General features: G+C 40.3%; 1 protein-coding gene across 1 annotated transcript; it reads left to right on the top strand.

Annotated features, from left to right (window-relative positions):
* The first annotated feature begins 286 nt into the window (after positions 1-286).
* Positions 287-18,194, top strand: LOC131897951 (NEDD4-binding protein 2-like 2). The gene is made up of 5 exons (XM_059248979.1): positions 287-631; positions 1,923-3,169; positions 12,844-12,968; positions 17,080-17,168; positions 18,114-18,194. Exons 2-5 carry the CDS (start codon positions 1,923-1,925, stop codon positions 18,192-18,194), a joined length of 1,542 nt encoding a protein of 513 aa, XP_059104962.1. The 5' UTR covers positions 287-631.
* Positions 18,195-21,426: the final 3,232 nt, after the last annotated feature.

The raw sequence follows: 21,426 nt of genomic DNA, 5'->3' as shown, positions 1-21,426 counted from the left end.
CGGTCGGCTTTGTAGCTGCCTCTCGGACGGTCTTTCGCTCCCTCGGAGGTTCGTGTCTTTGCGGGAGTTTTGTTTTGTTTTGTTTTGTTTTAGGGGGTGGGTGGGCGTGCACGCAGAGCTGCGGTGAGCAGACGCCCCGGTGTAGTTGGGGGAGGTGCTTCCGGTGTCGTCTGAGGCGAACGGCTCAAGTGTTCACTCGCGGCTTGGCCCGACTCCTTCGTTTAACTGTGAGCGTGGACGCCCGAAGAGAACCTTTCAGCCTCGGGAGCCCCCGCAGGTTCTAGACGGGGCCTTGTCGTTTTCCTTAAGGACGGAGAAGCCGGGGGGCCGCAGGCCGGGCGGCTTGCCTGGCGGTCAGGAGGCCTTGAGGCGCAGCTAGGAGGCTGGCCGCGTCAGTGCACCCTTCACTCTTCTCGGCGATCTCGATGTCTGAATGGGGAGACGGGAACATGTGCCTGAGGTGGGGGCTGTTTCCGGGAGAATGGCTTCCTCCACTGTTGGACTCTGCTAATGGCCTGTCTGCTTTCTTCCCTGGTTTGTGGGGTTTGGGTTTTGAGTCCAAGAGCGGGCCGAATGAAGTACGGGATTTTTGGTTTCTTAAGGGTTCGAAGAAATTTAAAGAGACGCGAAGGTGTGTTTTGTTTTGTTCTGTAGACATAATCTCACTCTGTAAGTCAGGACGCTCTGGAACCCAACTGTGTAGTCAGCCCATACTGGCCTGAAATCGCCTATTGATAGGATTACAGGTTTGAGCCACTGCCTGTCAAGAGAAGTGTAGCTTTAATTAATTTATTGACGGGTCTTGTGTACTGCAGACTGACCTTGAACTTAACTATGTAGTCCAGGCTGGTCTTGAACTCGTGATCTTCCTCCTCCATCTGCCAAATGCTAGCATTGCAGTTATAAACCAGCCTGCCTGCAAAGTTTATTTTTAAGTTAGAGAAACTGCTAGAAAAGATGAATGCTTTGATTTTGACGAGTTTTCTGATTATTTTTCCTAAGCATAATTTGTATCCTCAAACTCTTATTTTTTTTCTTTTAAATTATTGCACTCAATTTGGAACTGCTTTATACTACTTGGAGGAAAAAGGTTCACAAAGACTGTAATTTAGTTCATCTCGTATCGATGCTAAAGACAGGTGATAGAAGTATGGAAACTGAAGCCCGTATTCCAAAAGACAGTGATTTTAAACAGGAAGGGATTCATGATACAGTGTACCTTAGCCAGTTCAGAAACAAATGCCAGTGATGTATCTGTACACACACATGCAGATATGTAGATACACGAGATACGGACTCAGGTTTCCAAACGTAGGTCCTTAAACTCTGGAATGGATTGTTTAAAGACAGGACTGTTAGCACGGACCTGTAATCTCAACTACTCAGGAGGATGGACAGGTAGGGCCTCACTGAACTCTACACAGAGAATTCAAGGCCACACTTGTCAACTTAGTGAGACACTGTCTCAGCAGGAAAAAGGTGTTCATTTAGCATGCATGATGTCATAAGTTCATCTTCTGCACCTCCAAAAAATGAGGTGCACATATATTTTTAAATGATACTAACTTCAGTGAGACTCCTCCTGTAAATTGTTATGACTTAAAATAAGTGGTTATAGCCGGGCGGTGGTGGCGCACGCCTTTAATCCCAGCACTCGGGAGGCAGAGCCAGGCGGATCTCTGTGAGTTCGAGGCCAGCCTGGGCTACCAAGTGAGTTCCAGGAGAGGCGCAAAGCTACACAGAGAAACCCTGTCTCGAAAAAAAAAAAAAAAAAAAAAATAAGTGGTTATAAAATTACACTTTGGCTTTGGTTATTAAATGCTTATGTCACAAAATCTTTTTCTCACATTTCTTCCTTATGAAAAAGCTTTTGTTTAAATTTTTAAAAATATGACCTGATAATTGTGTGCTTTACTCCTCAGATGCCCTCTAGTGAAATTGAAGCTAAGTTTTTGGGACCTGGAAAAGAACTAACAAGGGAACCATGCTCTAAAAAATTGAAATCAGCTGCAGATGATTGTGTTTTGTCCCATCGAGGTGGTCCTGAAAGTCACAGACTCCAAGAGAAAACCAGAAATAATAGGATCCCCGTGGCCACCATTAACTTTAGAAGACGTATTTGTCCTGAGGAAGACAAAACCAGAACTACAGATGTGTTGAAGCCTTTGTACAAGGAGATGCCTGGTGATAAACTAGGTGGTGTTGAATCCAGTGGTTCGAAAGCTTTGCAGGATGGAAAGCCTTCATCGCTATCCAAGGATGACGAAATCTATAGCACAAGTAAAGCATTCATAGGCCCCATTTACAAACCCCCTGAAAAAAAGAAATGCCGAGAAAGGAAGCATGAGACGGACAGTTTCAATAGTTTAGATGACAAAAGAAGACGAGAAGAAAAACAGAAATTTATCTCCAAAAAATTGGAGATTGACACGGAATTATCCCAGTTTTACAAAGAAATTGAAGAGCTGGAAAATGAAAATGATGCTTCACAAGGCAGTTGTAAGGTACCAGAGCCTTCCCCAGAACAAACTGTTCCTTATGACCAAGCCTATGGTACCTTAAAGTCCGAGGAAGAGAGTAAAGACCTCAGTGATGCTCTTCAGTCACATTGTGGTTACCAGCAGTACTTGGCGAATGAACCCGGCAGACATCCCTGTGATGAACAAGTGATGCCTCCGTTTTGTGATACTTCATTCTCTTCCTTCGGGCCTGAATGGCAGTCAGTACATCCTTTTGTCATACCCCATGGTCCTCCTCTTCCCAGTTTTAATTATCATTTTAATATTCCAAGATTCAATGCCTCACTAAATCCACCACCAAATATTTTCCATGGGCAAGATGACTCTCAGATGCAGAACGAGTGTTACATAGATAGTTATCAGGATAGCTGGAACTGTTTAACTTTTGATCAGAACGATGAGTATGCTCATTACGGTATGACTAGCAGTACTGTTCAGCCCTTCAGAAATGGCTACAGTGTGCAGGAGGAAAGTGTGAGGGATGGTTTCTGTGAAATCAGAGAGTGCTGGAGAGAGCCTCTTCTGGGAGAGCACAATGGAGCGGACAGGTTGGTGAGCCAGTGGTTTCCAGAGGAGAAGCTAAACAAACTGCAGAAATTACTTATTCTTCTGCGAGGTCTCCCTGGGTCTGGAAAAACAACATTGTCTCGGTAAGTAAAGGATACCAAGAGAATACTTGATGATTCCTTACTTAAATGAGTGATCAGTGCTAAACGCTCTCATGTTTCTAGTAGAAAATTTATCCACTGTGTTTGGGAGTGACATCTGACTAGAAATACTTTAAAAGATGTATTCCAGTGGAAAAGGGAGAATTGCTGTATATATATTTAGTTTCTTATACGAGCTTTAAAAGTAAACTTTAAGTAAAACGGCAACAAGCAATGCTACTTAAGAATTGGGTAGCCAGTAAAAGTCAGCTATTCAAGAAAAGCTGGACTCGGCACTAAGAAATCTGGGCTTTGGTACTTTTTCACTCTGCTGTTGGGCAAGTTCTGCTGCTTGTTAATGGAATGAGGAATATTTATTTTCGTAGAATTTATTGAGCATTATGCCATGTTCGTACCTAATTAGGATAGCGATTTTTTTCTTTTAAGGTTTATTTTTATTTTGCGTGCGTTGGTGTTTTGTTTGGTAAGGGTGTCAGAGCACTTGGAGCTGGATTACAGATAGCTTTGAGCTGCCATGTGGGTGCTGGGAATTGAACCCAGGTCCTTTGGAAGAGCAGCCAGTGCTCTTAACCGCTGAGCCATCCCTCCAGCCCAGGATAGTGATTTAAAAATATATATATATTTTATGTGTATGGGAGTTTTGTTTACATGTGTATCTGTGCACTGCTTCCAGGAGGCCAGAAAAGTTCCCCTGGAACTGGAGTTACAGTTGTGAGCCACCATGTGAGTGCTGGGAATTGAATCCAGGTCCTCTGCAAGAGCAGCCAGTGCAGTGCTCCTGGCCACTGAGCTGTCTTTCCAGCCCTGTGGGACTGAATTGCTATTTAGTTTAAAAAAATTTTTTTTAAAGATTTATTTATTTATTATGTATACAGAAGAGGTTGCCAGATCTCATTACAGGTAGTTGTGAGCCACCATGTGGTTGCTGGGAATTGAACTCAGGACCTCTGGAAGAGCAGTCAGTGCTCTTAACCTCTGAGCCATCTTTCTAGCCCTAGTTTTAAATTTTTACTATGTTGAATTGAGCACTCTGATTAGTGGTGTTAGAACTGGTGGTGTTTTTTTGTTACAAAATATTTCAGATTTCTAATTTTCTTTACAATTTAAAGACAGCATTGTCACAATTTGCTCAAGTGTGGAAAATACTCAAACTATAAATTTCTTGTAGTTTATATAGGAAAGGTTAAAAAAAATAGTATCTTTGTGTGAAGACTAGTATCTGAAGAATTTACAGATACTTATATTTATTTGTAATATGACCTAAATAAATAAAATTTCTTTAGACAACAACAGAAATTCAGTTTATAGTATAGATTTTCAAGCAAGTTAAGCTGTTTTATTTGATTCATGTTTTTGTGAAGGTTTTGTAGAGAATATGAAGTTGAGACTCAGAAGAGTGAAGTTGTCTTACAGTGTTCTGGATTTAGGCTATATCAGAGAAAACAGATAGTTGAGACTTGGAAATTTGTTGAAGTAGGTCTACTAGTTAGAACTGAATATTAAAAAATAAAAGAAAATTAGGACAACAGGTTGGAGAATATTGGAATGGAACTCAATAGAATTTCAAGAAGACCTGAGAGATTAGGTAGAGGTGATTATGTCTGTGGGTATTTGCTTGAGGAGAAGAAGGTGGAACATTTAAGACTGGAAGGCTGCAGCAAGATCTCAGATTCAAGGCCAATCTGGGCTAGGGACCAAGTTGTAGGCTAGCCTGGGCAACATAGAGAACCAGTCTCTTAAGCGGATGCTTAGTAGCAAGGGCCATTTGTGTCAGTTTTCAGTTTAGAGAGTACTTTGACATAGGAAAGTTTGGGGAGCTGGGTTGTTTTCATTTTATAGGCTCAAAGCCTAGAGGAAATAGTTGAGGTTAACAGAAACTACTACTACTAAAAACCAAACCCCTTCCTCCCTCAGAATGGAAAATAAGAGATCAAAATGGTAATGTGCTTTCCCCCATGTTTTCATTTTTAAAGGCTTTAAATTTTTATTTATCTGTCTGTCTGCTGTATTTACGTGTGTATGCCTCGGTGTCCCTGCCGTCATTTCTAGTACCTACTACATACGTACTTTATGTGTGATTCCTCACTTCAGGGAGCTTGGTTAAAGAGCTAGGAAAACACACACAAAACACACAGGAGTACCTCTTTAGATTGATGGACATTGTTTAATGAAGACAGCCTCCTCTTTTTGTTGTGGTTTTTGTTTTGTTTGTTTGGTTGGTTGGTATGATTTTGGTTTTTTGGGACAGGGTCTCTATGTAGCCCTAGCTGTCCTAGAACTCACTATAGGCTAGGCTGGTATTGAACTCACTGCCTCCCAAGTGCTAGGACTAAAGGTCCACCACCAGCCTGGCTTGACTCCTTTACTTTTAAGTCTCTAACCCCTGAGTTATTTGGCATCGAATATAAAACCATACACAGCTTCATAGAGGTGTTAGCTTTCACAAGGTTTGACGAAAGGAAAGAATACAGAATTGTTGGATCAGAACCCTGCTGATCTGGAGAAGTAAGCCAGCTTCCCTTTGCTAATGAGCCCCACTCCTAGTTTAGTCCTTATTTCACCACCTCCACACTACCTGTTTGCATTGTTAGTTTGCTCCTGTTGCTGTGCAGTGGCTTCTTTAAAGGTTGCTTTAGATGCCTCCTGTTTGTTTTGAGATATTGACTTACTATAGTAGCCTGAGCTAGTCTGGAACTTACTGTATGGTCCAGCATGTCCCGGAACCCACTGAGGAGCTCTGGCTGTTCTGTGACTCATGCTCTCTGGTGCCTCGGCTCCCCAAGTGTTGGTATTGTAGGCATATGCCATTACTTTTGAGGCTTTTCTTTCTCTTGTGCATCCTTAGTAGTTTCTGAATTTATATAGCTTTTACCGTTACTGCTTTGTGTTCAGTATAAGCTGTACAAGTCAGCATTATCTTTTTGTTCATTAACAGTTGACCTAAGCCATTTTAGTTATATGAAGGCAAGAGTTAGTTGTTTCTGGGAAACTCTACCAACCATTTGGGTTGTTTTGGTTTTGGTTTTTTGTTTGTTTGTTTGTTTTGGTTTTCTAGACATAGTTTCTCTGTGTAGTTATGGTGACTGTCCTGGATCTCTCTCTGTAGACCAGACTCGAACTCACAGAGATCCGCTTGGCTCTGCCTCCCAAGTGCTGGGATTAAAGGCATGCACCACCACCACCACCACCACCACCACCACCACACCACCATTTGTTAATTTTTATTATTTATTATTATTATTTGATTTTTTTGGGGGGTGTGTGTGTGCTGGGGATAGAACCTGAGCCTTGTGCATCCTATGCAAGCATTCTCCCACTGAACTTCATCCCCTACCCCCTAGGGTTTTTTGGTTGGTTTGTTTGTTTGTTTGTTTGGTGTTTTTGTGTTTTTTTTTTTTTTTTTTTTTTTTTTTTTTTTTTTTGAGATAGGGTCTTTCTAGAAAACGAAGGCTTGCTGAAATTTGCCATGTAGCAGAGGCTGGCCTCAAACTTAGGATCATCTGGGTGCTGGATTACACACATGAATCACTACTACACTTGGCTTGCTGCTAGCTTTTTTTTTTTTTTTTTTTAAAGATTTATTTATTTATATGTATACAGTGTTCTGCCTGCATATACAACTGCAGGCCAAAAGAGGGATTATCAAAGATAAAGGGAGGTTGAGACATTTGTAACAGTTTGTAGTCCACATTCGGAGACTCATCTTTGCTTAGTTAGCAAGGGATATGATTTCTCTGATTAGACAACTGCCTGGGCCATAGCTTAAATCATTCAAATGGTCTCATATCTGTGCTAAAATATTTTAAGGTAAATTATAACAGTTATGTTGGATATAGTATATACTTTATATTTCAAATTTATTCAGTATTGTGAGCAGAGAACCAAGCTTGGCGACAGCAGCTGTAATTTGTTCAGTGTCTATATACAGAGCTACTACCCTGAGAGGAGGTATTAATAATTATACAAATGAGGATATAGAATGGTTTAGTAAGCTTATAACATGCCATCTCTAGAACTAGAACTTTAGATTTCTAGAGGTAACTTCAGAACTTGCCTGTTTGTTTTTTTCTAAAACGATGTAGTCTCCAACATGATACATGCCCTAGACATTTACTGATGGCTTCATTTATTTATTCAAGGTCTCAGTACGTAGTACAGGGTGTACTAAAACTTGTGAATTTCCTGCTTGCACCGCCATATCTAGCTTTTGCTGAGGATTCTAAGGCAAGAGACTATGCAGTTGTCCCTTGGTTCTTGAGTGAGTTGGTTGTGGGCTCCTGTACAGATATCAAACTCCTTTGATACTTAAGTCCCTTGAGTAAAAGGGTATCACATTTGTATATTTCTTATACATATATCCTTTGATACTTAAGTCCCTTGAGTAAAAGGGTATCACATTTGTATATTTCTTATACATATATCTTTTGATACTTAAGTCCCTTGAGTAAAAGGGTATCACATTTGTATATTTCTTATACATATATTCCCACATGTGTATTTAAATGATCTCTGGATTCCTTAAAATACCAATGCAATGTAAATGCTGCATATTTAGTTCTGTACTGTGAACTGGTATTTTAGAGCAGTTGGGAAAATGTGCTGCAATGGTAAGAGGATATAATTGACAGTAGATGAGAAAAATGTAAAACTCTGCCTTCTGTCATTCAAAAAGTAACTACTAGATGGATAAAGGACTAAAGTAAATATATATAGATAGATAGATGTGGCTGGAGAGATGGCTCAGTGGTTAAGAGCACTGGCTGCTCTTCCAGAGGTCCTGAGTTCAATTCCCAGCAACCACATAGTGGTTAACAGCCATCTATAGTGGGATCTGATGCCGTCTTCTGGCTTAAAGGTATACATGCAGTTAGAGCCCTCATACACATAAAATAAATAAACCTTTAAAAAATACCTTGAAGAAATATCGTAATTTGGGCTAACAAGATGATGGCACCTGCCGTCAAGCCTGATGACCAGAATTTGATCCCTGGAACCCACATGCCATGTGTGCCCTCACAACACACACACACACACACACACACACACACACACACACACGAAATAACTGTTGCTAAAGAGTAAAGAGCTGCTAAAAATACCTAATAATTTACCATCTAGGAAATTAAAACAAAACAACAACAACAACAAAAAAAACCTTGAGAAAACGTTTGGTGTTAACTTTTTTTTTGGTTTTTCGAGACAGGGTTTCTCTGTGTAGCTTTGCGTCTTTCCTGGAACTCGCTTTGGAGACCAGGCTGGCCTTGAACTCACAGAGATCCGCCTGGCTCTGCCTCCTGAGTGCTGGGATTAAAGGTGTGCGCCACCACCGCCTGGCCTTTTTTTGGTTTTTGATTATGTTTTTTTCCAGACAAGTCTCTTTGTGTAGCCCTGGCTGCCCTGGAACTCACTCTAGATCCTCCTGCCTCTGCCTCCCAAGTGCTGGGATTAAAGGTGGTCATCACCACCGCCTGGCTGGTGCTAACATTTTTCTTTAAACCATTTAGTGTGGTAAGTGCTGTACATGTTACTTTCTGAGGAAAGGGGGACTTGGGGTTAAATATTTGAGATGAAGTGATTTTATCCTGTGTGGGCTCAGTATAATCACAAAGCTCCTTTTTTAGATTTATTTATTTATTTATTTATTATGTATACAGTGTTCTGCCTGCATGTATTCCTGCAGGCCAGAAGAGGGCACCAAATCTCATTATAGATGGTTGTGATCCACCAATGTGGTTGCTGGGAATTGAACTCAGGACCTCTGGAAGAGCAGTCAGTGCTCTTAACCGCTGAGCCATCTCTCCAGCCCCCACAAAGCTTCTTAATAAGAAGGTAGCAGGAAGGAAAGTCACAGATATAAACACAAGAAGCAGGGGTCAGAGAGGAGAGAAGACTCCACATTGCCCACTTTGTACTAATGGTCAAAAGCCCCATAAACCAAGATAGTGAGTGTGCCTAACCTAGAAACTAGAAAAGACAAGACAACACTCTCTAGAGCACAGAGAAAGACCTTCAGAACTGCAAGATAATAAGTTCTGGTTGTTTTCAGATCATTTGTTACAGTAACTATAGGAATTAAAAGCACTGTTTGAAGTAATGAAAGAGATTTTTTTTCCTACCTTTCTTTGGAAGAGAGTGGTCTTAGTTGAACTCAGTAGGAGATACTTGTTTCTGGTCTTAAGTTCTTTATGTCTTATCTGAGAAAATAAGGTAGATGCTCCAAAGTGCTTGAGTACGGTGCTTCTGCACTAGGGTCTCAGCCTGTGCCAGGTTCACTTAGATTGTTTGTTTTGGTTGTTTGGAATACTAGCCCTGTCTGGCCTAGAACTCTAGAACTTACTGTGTAGATCTCATGGCTGCCCTGGAACCCAGAGGTCCACCTTAAAAGCTAGTAACCAAATCTATTCAGAAGCCTCTTGGGGAAGAGACTGTACAGGATCATTATAGGCCACTGGTTTGGGAGGCAGAGGTATCCCTTGCCCAGCACTGAGAATTTGATTTCATGACCCTTGTTTCCTACTGCATAGTCAGCTTCACTAGCAGAACTGTTGTATTTATTTTCTTTCCTGGACTTGTTTAATACCAGATTGTCAGGGTTTTGAGAATTGAATGAGATCATAGAGATGTGTGAGTCATGGTAAGTTCTCAAAAGATAGCTCTTTTGAGAAACTGTGACTCAAATGGCCACTGATAGTGTTTAATTAGTTGTTTGATTTACTTAGTTCCAAGATACTAATATTTTGAGAATCCATCTAGAAGACTTGATGAGATAATTCAAGTATAAGAATTTTGAAAATACTGTTCTTTTGGTTCAGATGCTTGATAGAGTATCCCATTCCCCTAGGTTGATAAGCTCTTTTTTAATTTCCTGAAGTGAAGCTTCATACCTGAGATAGTCGTGGAGTTTGAAAAGGATGCGTGCACACTTCCTGCTGTCTGGGAAGAAAATGTCTCAAGTCAGCCTCAACTGTTACTCATTATGATTTATGTATTTAAGAAGGTCTTCGGGGCTGGGCAGTGGCAGTGCACGCCTTAATCCCAGCACTTGGCAGGCAGATCTCTGCGTTCCAGCCTGGTCTACAAAGCAAGTGCCAGGACAGCCAGGACTGTTGCACAGAGAAACCCTGTCTTGAAAAAACAAAAACAAAACAAAAAAGTGTATGTGTTAAGTGTTTTGCCTGTGTCTGCATGCCTGGTGCCCTTGGAGATCAGAAAGAGGTATTAGATTCCCTCCATAGTTGTCAGCTGGGTGCTGGGAATTGAACCTGAGCCTTCTGCAAGAGCAGTCAGTGATCTTAACCACTGAGCCATTTCTATCGCCCCAACATTTAGCTTTAAAAATTGTTTTCCTGGCTGGAGAGATGGCTCAGAGGTTCAGAGCACTGGGCAGCTCTTCCAAAGGTCCTGAGTTCAATTCCCAGTAACCACATGGTGGCTCACAACCATCTATAATGAGATCTGATGCCCTCTTCTGGCCTGCAGGAATACATGCAGGCAGAACACTGTATACATAATAAATAAATAAATCTTTTTAAAAAAAAACAACAAATTTAAAAAAAAAATTTCAAAAAATTGTTTTCCATTCACAAAAAAAGGATTAAAAATTTTTTGTAGTTTTTTTGAAATCAGCCTTTCTAGGATAACATACAAACTAATCAATTACATTGTGGCATTTCATGAATTATTGTTCACTCCCCGCCCCCACCCCACCTGGCTTCCTTTCTTCCTCAGCTAATTCTCCTGCTTTATCTCACGTGTGGTATGTTACCTTCATTTCTCTCCCTCCCGTAAGCTCTCTGTCCTCTCGTGACCCTTTTCTAATTTTCTGACCTAGAAACAGCACATAGATAAATACACATAATTGAAGCATTTTTTTATATCTCAAGTTATCTACTTAAGAAAATATAGATATGTCAGCTATAGTTCGGAAAAAACTATAAAAAATTGAAATCTGGCAGGGCGGTGGCGCATGCCTTTTATCCCAGCACTTGAGAGGCAGAGGCAGGTGGATCTCTGTGAGTTCAAGAGCTACAGATGAATTCCAGGAAAGGTTCCAAAGCTACACAGAGAAACCCTGTCTTGACAAACCAAAAAAACAAAAACAAAAAAATACTTGAAATCCAACTCTATTTCCTCCAAAGAGATACATAGACAACACAAACCTTAACTTCCATTTAGTTTATTTAATGTAATTTGCTGTAATTCTGCTATAACTTACTACAAAATACACTAATAATTTAAATTTAAAGTTTGCCACTTTGATACATGATATTATATTTTTATTATAAGGTCTTAAAAGCTGTGGGTGGAGCAAAGGCATTTGTCATGTTAATAGTTGGAAGTCCTCCCTACTACTTTTTGGTAGGAGGTACTCTTGACTCATCCTAGGACTGGATTGTTTTACTCTTCAGTTACTTCTACCAACTACCCCTTCTACCTCCTTCACATGGTCCTATGTTCCCTGGTTGTTGATTGAGAGGGAAGAGTGAGACTGCAGGATGTTTTCTCTAGGGTCCAAATCCTTGTCTCACCCCCAGTCTCACTGCTGATGGGAATTCTCTTGATAGTCGGAACTTTCATTACTACAGACGGCTTTTCTTATCACTCCCTAAACAGTGTGGTGGACATGGCTGTTTACACTGTATTAGGTAATATAAGTAATCCAAAAATGGTTTAAAGTATGTGTAAGATGTATGTAGTTCATATGCAAATATCACACAGTTGTATACTCAGGGCTTGAGCATGTTTGTTTGTTTATTTTGGGGTGTTTTTCAAGACAGGGTTTCCTCTGTTAGTTTTGGTGCCTGTCCTGGATCTGGCTCTGTAGACCAGGCTGGCCGAGAACTCACAGAGCTCCGCCTGGCTCTGCCTCCTGATATGTAAAGTAAATTACTTGTACAGGCCAAGGTAAGTGTAGTGGATTTGGTTTCCTTTTGTTTGTTTGTTGTTTATGAAAAATACTGTGGTTGAATAGCCAAGAACTTTAGAACTGGTAGTCCAGGATTCTGAATTTTCAGCTTCTGTTGTCTTTCTGTCCACGTATCCCCACTTACTTTATATCATTGTAAGATGGCATCATTCTTTTTTTCAAAGCAGAGCTTACTTGTTACTGATCTGATCTAAGACATTTTTATTTAGTATTCAGTGATTAATTTCATGTAACAATCTCTAAAGTTTGTTATACTTTGGAAGAGCACAAGTTGTTTGCAATCTTATGTCTTAGGCTATTTCTTACTCTCACATGTGAATCTTCTATGTTTGTGCTTAATGGAAATGAGTTTGTGAAAGCTGTTTTGGATCAAATACGTTTCTCCTAGATGGATCTCTTACTTAATCTTACTTGGTTTTTAGATTACTTGTACCAGAGAGACAGTTCTAGGTATTCAGTACCAATTCACACAAAGTTAAAACATGCATAATTGTTAGCTGATGTTATTTGGGAAGCAATGCATGGTGTTTTAAAGTCACAATGCAAATGCTGGTCTAGAGTTTTCATATCTGTCGTTGGATAGAGTGAAGTTTGAAGTGATGTTTAGAATCTGGACAGTCTGAAAGGATTGGCTCCTTTACTCCTCCACTGCCTGCAGTGGCCTTAAGGAGTCAACGCCAGGTGTCCATTGCTAGCTTGTCATAGACCTTATGATTTCTTTTGTTAACAGAATTCTGCTTGGTCAGAGTCGCGATGGCATCGTGTTCAGCACTGATGACTATTTTCATCATCAAGATGGGTACAGGTACAATGTTAATCAACTTGGTGATGCCCATGACTGGAACCAGAGCAGAGGTTTGTTTTGGGCCAAGGCTCCTGGGATGGAGTATTTGACCTTGAGTCGTACCTGGGTCTTATTTTAACTTACACTTTTACCGCTGAATGACTTTGACAGACTGTTAATAACCCAGAGTCCCAATTTGTTATGTAAGACATGATAGTAATTATATTTGCCCTCTTGGGTAAAGTTTGTAAGAATCAGTGAACTTAGATAAAATGGGATGGCCTGTAGAAAATATAAGCTGATAAAATACAGGTGGGGGACATTTCAATATGCTTCCTGTTTTTGCACCTTATAACTAATTCGTAGAAATCTTATACCTTTATTTTGTATTCTGAAAGCTGTTTCCACCTTGTATAATGCTGATGTCCTTAAATCTTAAACAATGCCTGTGTTAGTTTTCCTCATTGATATTATGAGAACCCTGTCAAATACTTCAGTTTTAGAAGACATGGGTCAGTTTCTTTCCATTGTAAATAGTGGTCTCAATCCTGATAATCCATTTGAATCATATAGGGATGCCCTCACCTTTAAAAAAGGGCCTGTCCTTGAGGCTCAGCCCTAGAGATTCTGCTTCAATTTGGTTTAGAATAAGGCCTAAAAACTGGACCTTTAAAAAAATTTTTTTTAAGATTTATTTATTGTTTATTCAGTGTTCTTCCTGCATGCCAGAAGAGGACACCAGATCTCATTATGGATGGTTGTGAGCCACCATGTGTTTTGTGGTTGCTGGGAATTGAACTCAGGACCTCTGGAAGAACAGCTAGTGCTCTTAACCTCTGAGCCATCTCTCCAACCCCTAAAATAAATATTTTCATTAAAAATTTTTATGCGTATGGGTGATTTACTTGGATATAGATCCCTGGGACTGGAATTGCAGACAGTTGTGAGCCACCACATGGGTGCAGGAAATTGAACCTGCATCCCTGAAGAGCAATCAGTGCTCCTAACAGCTGAGCTATCTCTCTAGCCCCAGGTTTTTTGTGTTTGTTTTTGTTTTTAATCCTCTAAATGATTATAATTTGGGATAGATCTAGAACTATCTAAAAAATACATGTGCTATAAGTTACTTTTTAAAACCTACTTTTGGCCTGACAAGATGGCTCAGTGAGTAAGGCATTAACTAGGTTCTAGGATCTGCCTGCCCTAAACATATCTGTACTTGGTACTTTCTTGTTGCTGAGACCCAATACCCAAGAAGCAACTTAAAGAAGGGCTTGTTAGCTGGGCGGTGGTGGCGCACGTCTTTAATCCCAGCACTCGGGAGGCAGAGCCAGGCGAATCTCTGTGAGTTCGAGGCCAGCCTGGGCTACAGAGCGAGATCCAGGAGAGGCGCAAAGCTACACAGAGAAACCCTGTCTCAACCAAAAAAAAAAGAAAAAGAAGGGTTTGTTTGGGCTCACAGTTTAAGAAGGGATACCTGGCAGGGAAGGCATGACAGGAACGTGAGTGATGCAGCTGGTCATATCATCATCATCATCATCGTCATATCTGCTGTCAGGAAGTAGAGGACCCCTTTCCTCCAGCCATGCCCCCACCTCTCACAGGTACCTCAGCCTTCCAAAACAGTGTTACTGTCATTAGGGGATTGATTGTTTGAACATGTGAGCCCATGGGGGGCATTTCCCCTTTCCTACCATAAACAGGTGTGTCCAGTCCTTTGACATTGCAACCCAACCCTGTGCTCTGCAAAGTTCACTCTTGAGAACTGTTGAGCCTGGTTACAAAAAAAAAAAAAGTTGCGGAAAGTAAATCTCATGATGTTTTAAGTGAGTTTACAATTTTGTGGTGGGCCACAAATCATGACAATTCTCTGCCACATGTGGCCTATGAAATGCAGGTTGGACATGCCTCATTACATTATATTGAATTTAGTAGTTTGAATCCTGTATATCGTGAAAATTTCCATCTTTGCATTCAACTGATCATTTTTCAGAAGTTAATTTTCTTTTCTTTTTTTTTTTTTTTTTTTTTGGTTTTTCGAGACAGGGTTTCTCTGTGTAGTTTTGCGCCTCTCCTGGAACTCACTTGGTAGCCCAGGCTGGCCTCGAACTCACCGCCTGGCTCTGCCTCCCGAGTGCTGGGATTAAAGGCGTGCACCACCACCGCCCGGCCTCAGAAGTTAATTTTCTTGTCTGCTATCCCTGAGGTATACATACACTCCTGTCATTAACAAATGGCTCTCTGCTCTCTGTGACAGTGACTCTTCCCTCAGGGTCAGTGAATGACATTGCAGTAAAGAGAGTTTAGAATTACAGTTGCATTTCCTTCAGTCACACATTTGAGAATCATGATTCTAAGAAATCCACAAAAATCAGCTGAACTGTGGTATTGAGCTACTTGACATAGGAAATTCCACAAAAATCAGCTGAACTATGGTATTGAGCTACTTGACATAGGAAATTTTACTTGTGGGTAGTGCCTTTCTTTTATACTAATGTTCAAAAGCATCACTTAAAAAGTTTTCTTTCCTTTTTTTTTTTTCCTTTGAGATTATTACCATTCCACTCGTGACTACCAGAAATTACCCAAGGAATCCCACTCCACATAGGCCTAATTCTCCTTACGTGACAAAAAATTGCCCCCCCCCTTTCAATTCTTTTCCAAATTAATGAACTCATAGACCCAAATATCCTCATCATATCAGCAACCCTTTCAGTCCTTACTGGAGCATGAAATGAACTCAACTAGACACAGACACAAAAGAATTACAGCATATTCATCTATTACCCGTATAGGATAAGTAATTTCTACTCTCCCCTACAACCTCTCCCTCACACTTCTAAAGTTGTGTATCCTCCTCACAGTTTCATTCTTCATTATGCTCCACACCTGTTCATTTATGTCAGTCAACTCCATGTCACTTACAGGAAACAAAACACCAGTCATACTACCTGTCAGTCATACTACCTGTCATCTCCCTAGCTCTCCTTTCTGGGGGAAGCCGCCTTCCGCTAACAGGGTTTCCACCTAGTGAATTATTATCACTGAACTACTGAAAAATAACAACTTCCCCTTAGTCACACTAATAGCAGTTACAGCCCTACTCAACTTACCTTCTACACACGCCTAATTTTCTCCACCTCACTAACCACCTTTCCAACCAATAATCACTCCAAAGTATTTATTCACCAAACAAATCTAAAAAACAACCTTGCTATTTCCCCATTAGTAATTCTAAGTATATTTATCGTACCACTCTCTCTGTAGCCCTGGCTGTCCTGGAACTCTCTCTGTAGACCAGGCTGACCTTGAACTCATTGAGATCCACCTGCTTCTCCCTCCCAAGTGCTGCGATTAAAGTCATGCGCCACCATGCCCAACTTTCTTTTCCATTTTTATTTATTTATTGTGTGTGTTTGTGTGTGTGTGTGTGTGTGTGTGTGTGTGTGTGTGTGTGTGAAAGAGAGAGCAGGTGAACATGTGCTCAGTGTGTGTGGAGATCAAAGAACAACTTCTTTTCAAGAGTGATCTCTCCTTCCGTCTTGTTTTGAGGCAGGATCTCTCTTGTATCTGTTGCTGCACTCTACTCTAGGCTAGCTGGACTGGAAGTTTTAGACCCGTTTTCCTGTTTCCGCCTCCATCTTGCTGTAAGAGTTGTGGAATTGTAGATGTGTACCATTGCCCCTGCTTTTTAACATAGCTTCCAGGGAATGGGCTCAGGTTTCAGGCTTGCATGGCAAGCGCTTATCTGAGCCATCTCTCACATCATTTTTATATTACAGAAAAACTATTTTGACCTATAAAAGATCTTACTTATTGCCTCAGTGTTGTGTTAGACTTTTCATGTAAAAATTTCCTTCTGTGTAAGTAAATCTTTGCTTCTTGTACTTTGCTCTTTATCACCTTTATTTCCTGTTAATGAAATTTGGGTCTAGACTGAAAACTTCGTTAGCCGTAAGTGGACAAAACACTCCAAGATGTGTTTTTGTAGTTTGTTGGGGTTGGTTTGTTTGTTTTGTTAAAACCAGCATCCAGTCCAGAACATATCTTGTATTTTATCTCTATGTCTTCTATTTCATGGCACTTACTGAAGAGCTACTACAGTTTTCATTTTAAATGCAAAGATGTATTGTATTTCTTAATATCAAATATTCAAATTTTACTTATATGTTTTTATTTCAGCAAAACAAGCTATTGATCAGGGGAGATCTCCAGTTATAATAGACAACACTAATACACAAGCCTGGGAAATGAAACCATATGTGGAAATGGTAAGTAATTGACATGCAAGTTTTTGTCTTTTTATTTTTTATTTATTTTTTTTTAATTTTTTTTTTCTTTTTTTCGTTTTTCAGCAGGGTTTCTCTGTGTAGTTTTGGTGCCTGTCCTGGATCTCGCTCTGTAGACCAGGCTGGCCTTGAACTCACAGAGATCCACCTGACTCTGCCTCCCAAGTGCTGGGATTAAAGGCATGCGCTACTGCCGCCTGGCTTGTCTTTTTATTCTTAACAGATTTTCATATTCTGAAATTTTGGTCTGTTTGTCTTTATTATTAAGACATTTTCCCTTGTTTTCTAAATAGTTTTGTGGGGTTTTTTTTAGCTTAAAAATTGGGAATGGGCCGGGCGGTGGTGGCGCACGCCTTTAATCCCAGCACTCGGGAGGCAGAGCCAGGCGGATCTCTGTGAGTTCGAGGCCAGCCTGGGCTACCAAGTGAGTTCCAGGAAAGGCGCAAAGCTACACAGAGAAACCCTGTCTCGAAAAACCAAAAAAAAAAAAAAAAAAAAAAAAAAAAAAATTGGGAATGGTGTTTATGATGGTTGAATGTGCTCTTCTTAGTTACTCCTGGACTTGAAGATAATAATTGGAATTCGTCCAATTATATAGTCTTAACTTTTTTTTTTTTTTTTTTTTTGGTTTTTTTTTTTCGAGACAGGGTTTCTCTGTGTAGCTTTGCGCCTTTCCTGGGACTCACTTGGTAGCCCAGGCTGGCCTCGAACTCACAGAGATCCGCCTGGCTCTGCCTCCCAAGTGCTGGGATTAAAGGCGTGCACCACCACCGCCCGGCTAGTCTTAACATTTTTTTAAGCCACATTTTGCCAAGAAGCATTTTTCTTGGTTGAGCGGCCTTCCTGTTGTCAGATGAAACGCCTGTCTGTATGCCTTCTTCTCCTTAAGCATGTTCTCTGGCTTTGTCTTCTCCCTCCCCTGTGTAGGCCATAGGAAAAGGATACAGAGTAGAGTTTCATGAACCGGAAACTTGGTGGAAGTTTGATCCTGAAGAATTAGAAAAGTAAGAGCCTCTTTTTTATTGAATCCATGTCTTGTTTCTTTGATTTGTCTTTGTGTGTTTGGTTTCTTTCTGGCTTTGATTGACGTCTTTTTTTTGGGAGCAGGGACTATTTATTTATTTATTTTTTAAGAGGAACAAGTTTTTGAAGAGCTTTGCCTTGTCAAAATTGTATTAACTATCTTTTACTAAACGTGCTTGGTGCTTTGTCTTAATGTGAATTCTTTTGTTAAGTTTATTGACTGGTAGTATGCATTATAGCGTCTCCCTCCCCTCCACCATCCTGTCCCTGTTGTAGGTCCCGTCATCAGCTTTGTACCTGGTGTTTTCACCTTGCTCTGACTTTTCCCTCTTTCCATAATTCTGTCCCAAGAGCCTTGGGATCCAGGATTTGGGAATTCTTTTTTTATTTTTTCTAGGGTAATAACATGCATTTAGCTTGTTTTATTATCCCATCGGAGTCTGGGCAATATGTCATTTCAGACATCTTAACATTTCTGCTGCAAATTACAACCAGTCATTTTAAAGAAGAAAGAGTCTGCTGCGTGCGTGCGTGCGTGCTCTAGTTCTGTGAATGGGTTGTTTCCTGCCCAGGAAGACTAAGGGTTTGTGGGGTTGTTCTGGGTTGTTTGGGGGTTTGGCTTTGTTTGGGTTTTTTTTTCGTTTGTTTGTTTGTTTTTGTTTTTGTTTTACTCACATTGGGAAAATAAGTCCAGAGTTTCATATATGCTAGGCAAGTACTCTTGAGAGCTTTCTAGATTTCAGACTGAGAGTCTTGTGAGAGACTGGACCAGGACTGGAAGCCTGGCTCCTCGTTTGTGTTTGCCAGTGTCCTGCCCGTCACGTCCCTGCTTGTCTTGTCCCTCCTTACTTTCCCTGTTTGGATTCACTCCCTTTTAGTAACAATTTTATTGAGGTATAATTCGCATAGCTTACAGTTGACCCATTTCAAATAGACAATTCAGTGTTTGTTTGTTTTTTTTCCAGAGCTGAGGACCGAACCCAGGGCCTTGTGCTTGCTAGGCAAGCGCTCTACCACTGAGCTAAATCCCCAACCCCGACAATTAAGTATTTTTTAGTATGTTCATAGAATTATATAAATATCACCTCCCCTTTTATCTTGCATCAAAGTTTGCCCCTTTCTGCTTCCAACTGTTAGTGTTTATTTTCTGGTACTGTTGAAGGAGCCCTAATGTGCACACAGAAACACATTATTCTGCTGTTAGCCGTATCCCAGCCTTCAGGCTATTATTCTGTGTATGGGGCCCAAATCATTTGTTTCCCCAACTTTCATTCCTTTGACTACTCTTTATGTGATTTGTGTGCTATCCGCTGATAATAGTATCTGACTGGCGTTGTTTGCTACCAAACTGGGTATGTTACACTCAAGGTGAAAGAGTGGAAATTTAAAAGTAAAGATAGTTGAATGGTGGCATATAAATGTCTGATTAAACTGTCCTATACTTATGGCTTCATTTATGTTTGAGATACTGTTGTGACTTAATAATTTGTTTTTTTTGTTTTTTTGTTTGCTTGCTTTGTTCTGTTCTTACTATGTAGCTCTGGCTGTCCTAGAACTCACTGTGTAGACCAGGCTGGCCTCAAACACACAGTGATCCCCCTATTTCTGCCTCTAAAGTGCTGGGATTAAAGATGTACACCAGCATGGCCAAGGAAATAATTTCTTAATATAAGTTAACAGCCCACTTTATTTTAACTGATATGTAGCATAATTTGAATTTTGGAAGAGTTGGGTAGAATCAAATCACTGATTTTGGCACCTTTTGGGTTTGGTCATATTTTAGTGACTTTTTTAAGTTTTATTTTTTTGTGCTGGGGATTGAACCCAGGGTTTCAAGCATGCCACGATAGTGGGCTAACACTGGTAAATTCCCCTAGCCCATTTGTTACCCTTTTTTTTTTTTTTTTTTTTGGTTTTTCGAGACAGGGTTTCTCTGTGTAGCTTTAGTGCCTGTCCTGGAACTCACTCTGTAGATCAAGCTGGCCTCGAACTCACAGAGATCCTCCTGGCTCTGCCTCCTGAGTGCTGGGATTAAAGGCGTGTGCCGCTACTGGCTTCTTACCAATTTTTTTTTTGTTTTTTTTTTGGTTTTTTGAGACAGGGTTTCTCTGTGTAGCTTTGCGCCTTTCCTGGGACTCACTTGGTAGCCCAGGCTGGCCTCGAACTCACAGAGATCCGCCTGGCTCTGCCTCCCGAGTGCTGGGATTAAAGGCGTGCGCCACCACCGCTTACCAATTTTTAACCTTGGATCTGTTTTATTTTTTTCTTCTGTCTCTATTGTTGTTGTTCTTAAACTTTGAGTGTAAAACATCAGATTAGAAAAATAGATGTGTCTTTGTGGCTTATTTCTAGGAAAAATGAGTTAGTAAAGCAAGAACAATACTATGAATGTAAAGCCTGTTCCTGTGTGTTGTCTTGGAGTCTCACAGAGTCAGAGTCATATTGTAGGAAACTCTGAGAGTAAATAAACTGTCCAAAGGCCTGAGTGTCAAGAACTGTTTTTAAATCACTTTTCTTGTCCAAAGCTCACATAAAGAAAATTACAGGAAGAGTGAGGCTTGGTGGCACATGCCTGTAATCCCAGCACTAAGGAGACCAAATCTGAACAAGGACTTTGCATGGCACACGTACTTAGCTGTCCCTCAGCTGCTCGTCACAGTTCAGTTTTTGCTGTTGTTGTTTTTGTTGTTGTTGTTTGACCTGATAATCTCTTACTGCCTATGTTTTTTGGAAGTTTTGCCATATAGTTTTTTGTCTTAATATCATGGCTTAATGTTGCCTTTTTTTTTCAACTTACATATGCATATATAAATAAAGTCATATATATTTATATAATTTTTCAATTAACAACCTATTGTATTTCTAATAATAAGGTACTGGTAATATGAAATTTTAAAATGCAATAGGAAAAGCTGGGCATGGTGGTGCACGCCTTTAATCCCCGCACTTGGGAGACAAAGACAGGCAGAACTTTGTGAATTCTCAGTGCCAGCCTGGTCTGGAGAGTGAATTCCAGGGCAGCCAGAGAGATCCTGTCTCAAAAAACCCAATAATAATAAATAGACCCTGTCTCAAAAAACCAATAATAATAAATACAAGAGGAAGTGTCATAAAGTAACTGATAAATAATTTTCATTTTTGGAAAGTCCTGGGAAATCCATTCATTTCTTTGTATTAATTTAAAAAAATTTCCCTTTTAAAAAGTTTAAAGAAATTT

Source organism: Peromyscus eremicus, chromosome 23, assembly GCF_949786415.1.
Source record: "Peromyscus eremicus chromosome 23, PerEre_H2_v1, whole genome shotgun sequence".
Lineage (NCBI taxonomy): Eukaryota > Metazoa > Chordata > Mammalia > Rodentia > Cricetidae > Peromyscus > Peromyscus eremicus.
Note: the sequence above shows the minus strand (reverse complement) of the source record. Positions and strands in the feature narration are given on the sequence as shown.

Bases quoted from the DNA above. Each gene is read 5' to 3' on its own strand.
- LOC131897951 (XM_059248979.1), top strand. From the start codon at position 1,923: ATGCCCTCTAGTGAAATTGAAGCTAAGTTTTTGGGACCTGGAAAAGAA. The intron at 3,170-12,843 runs GTAAGTAAAGGA...TTTTGTTAACAG, and splicing joins GGAAAAACAACATTGTCTCG to AATTCTGCTTGGTCAGAGTC. The intron at 17,169-18,113 runs GTAAGTAATTGA...TCCCCTGTGTAG, and splicing joins TGAAACCATATGTGGAAATG to GCCATAGGAAAAGGATACAG.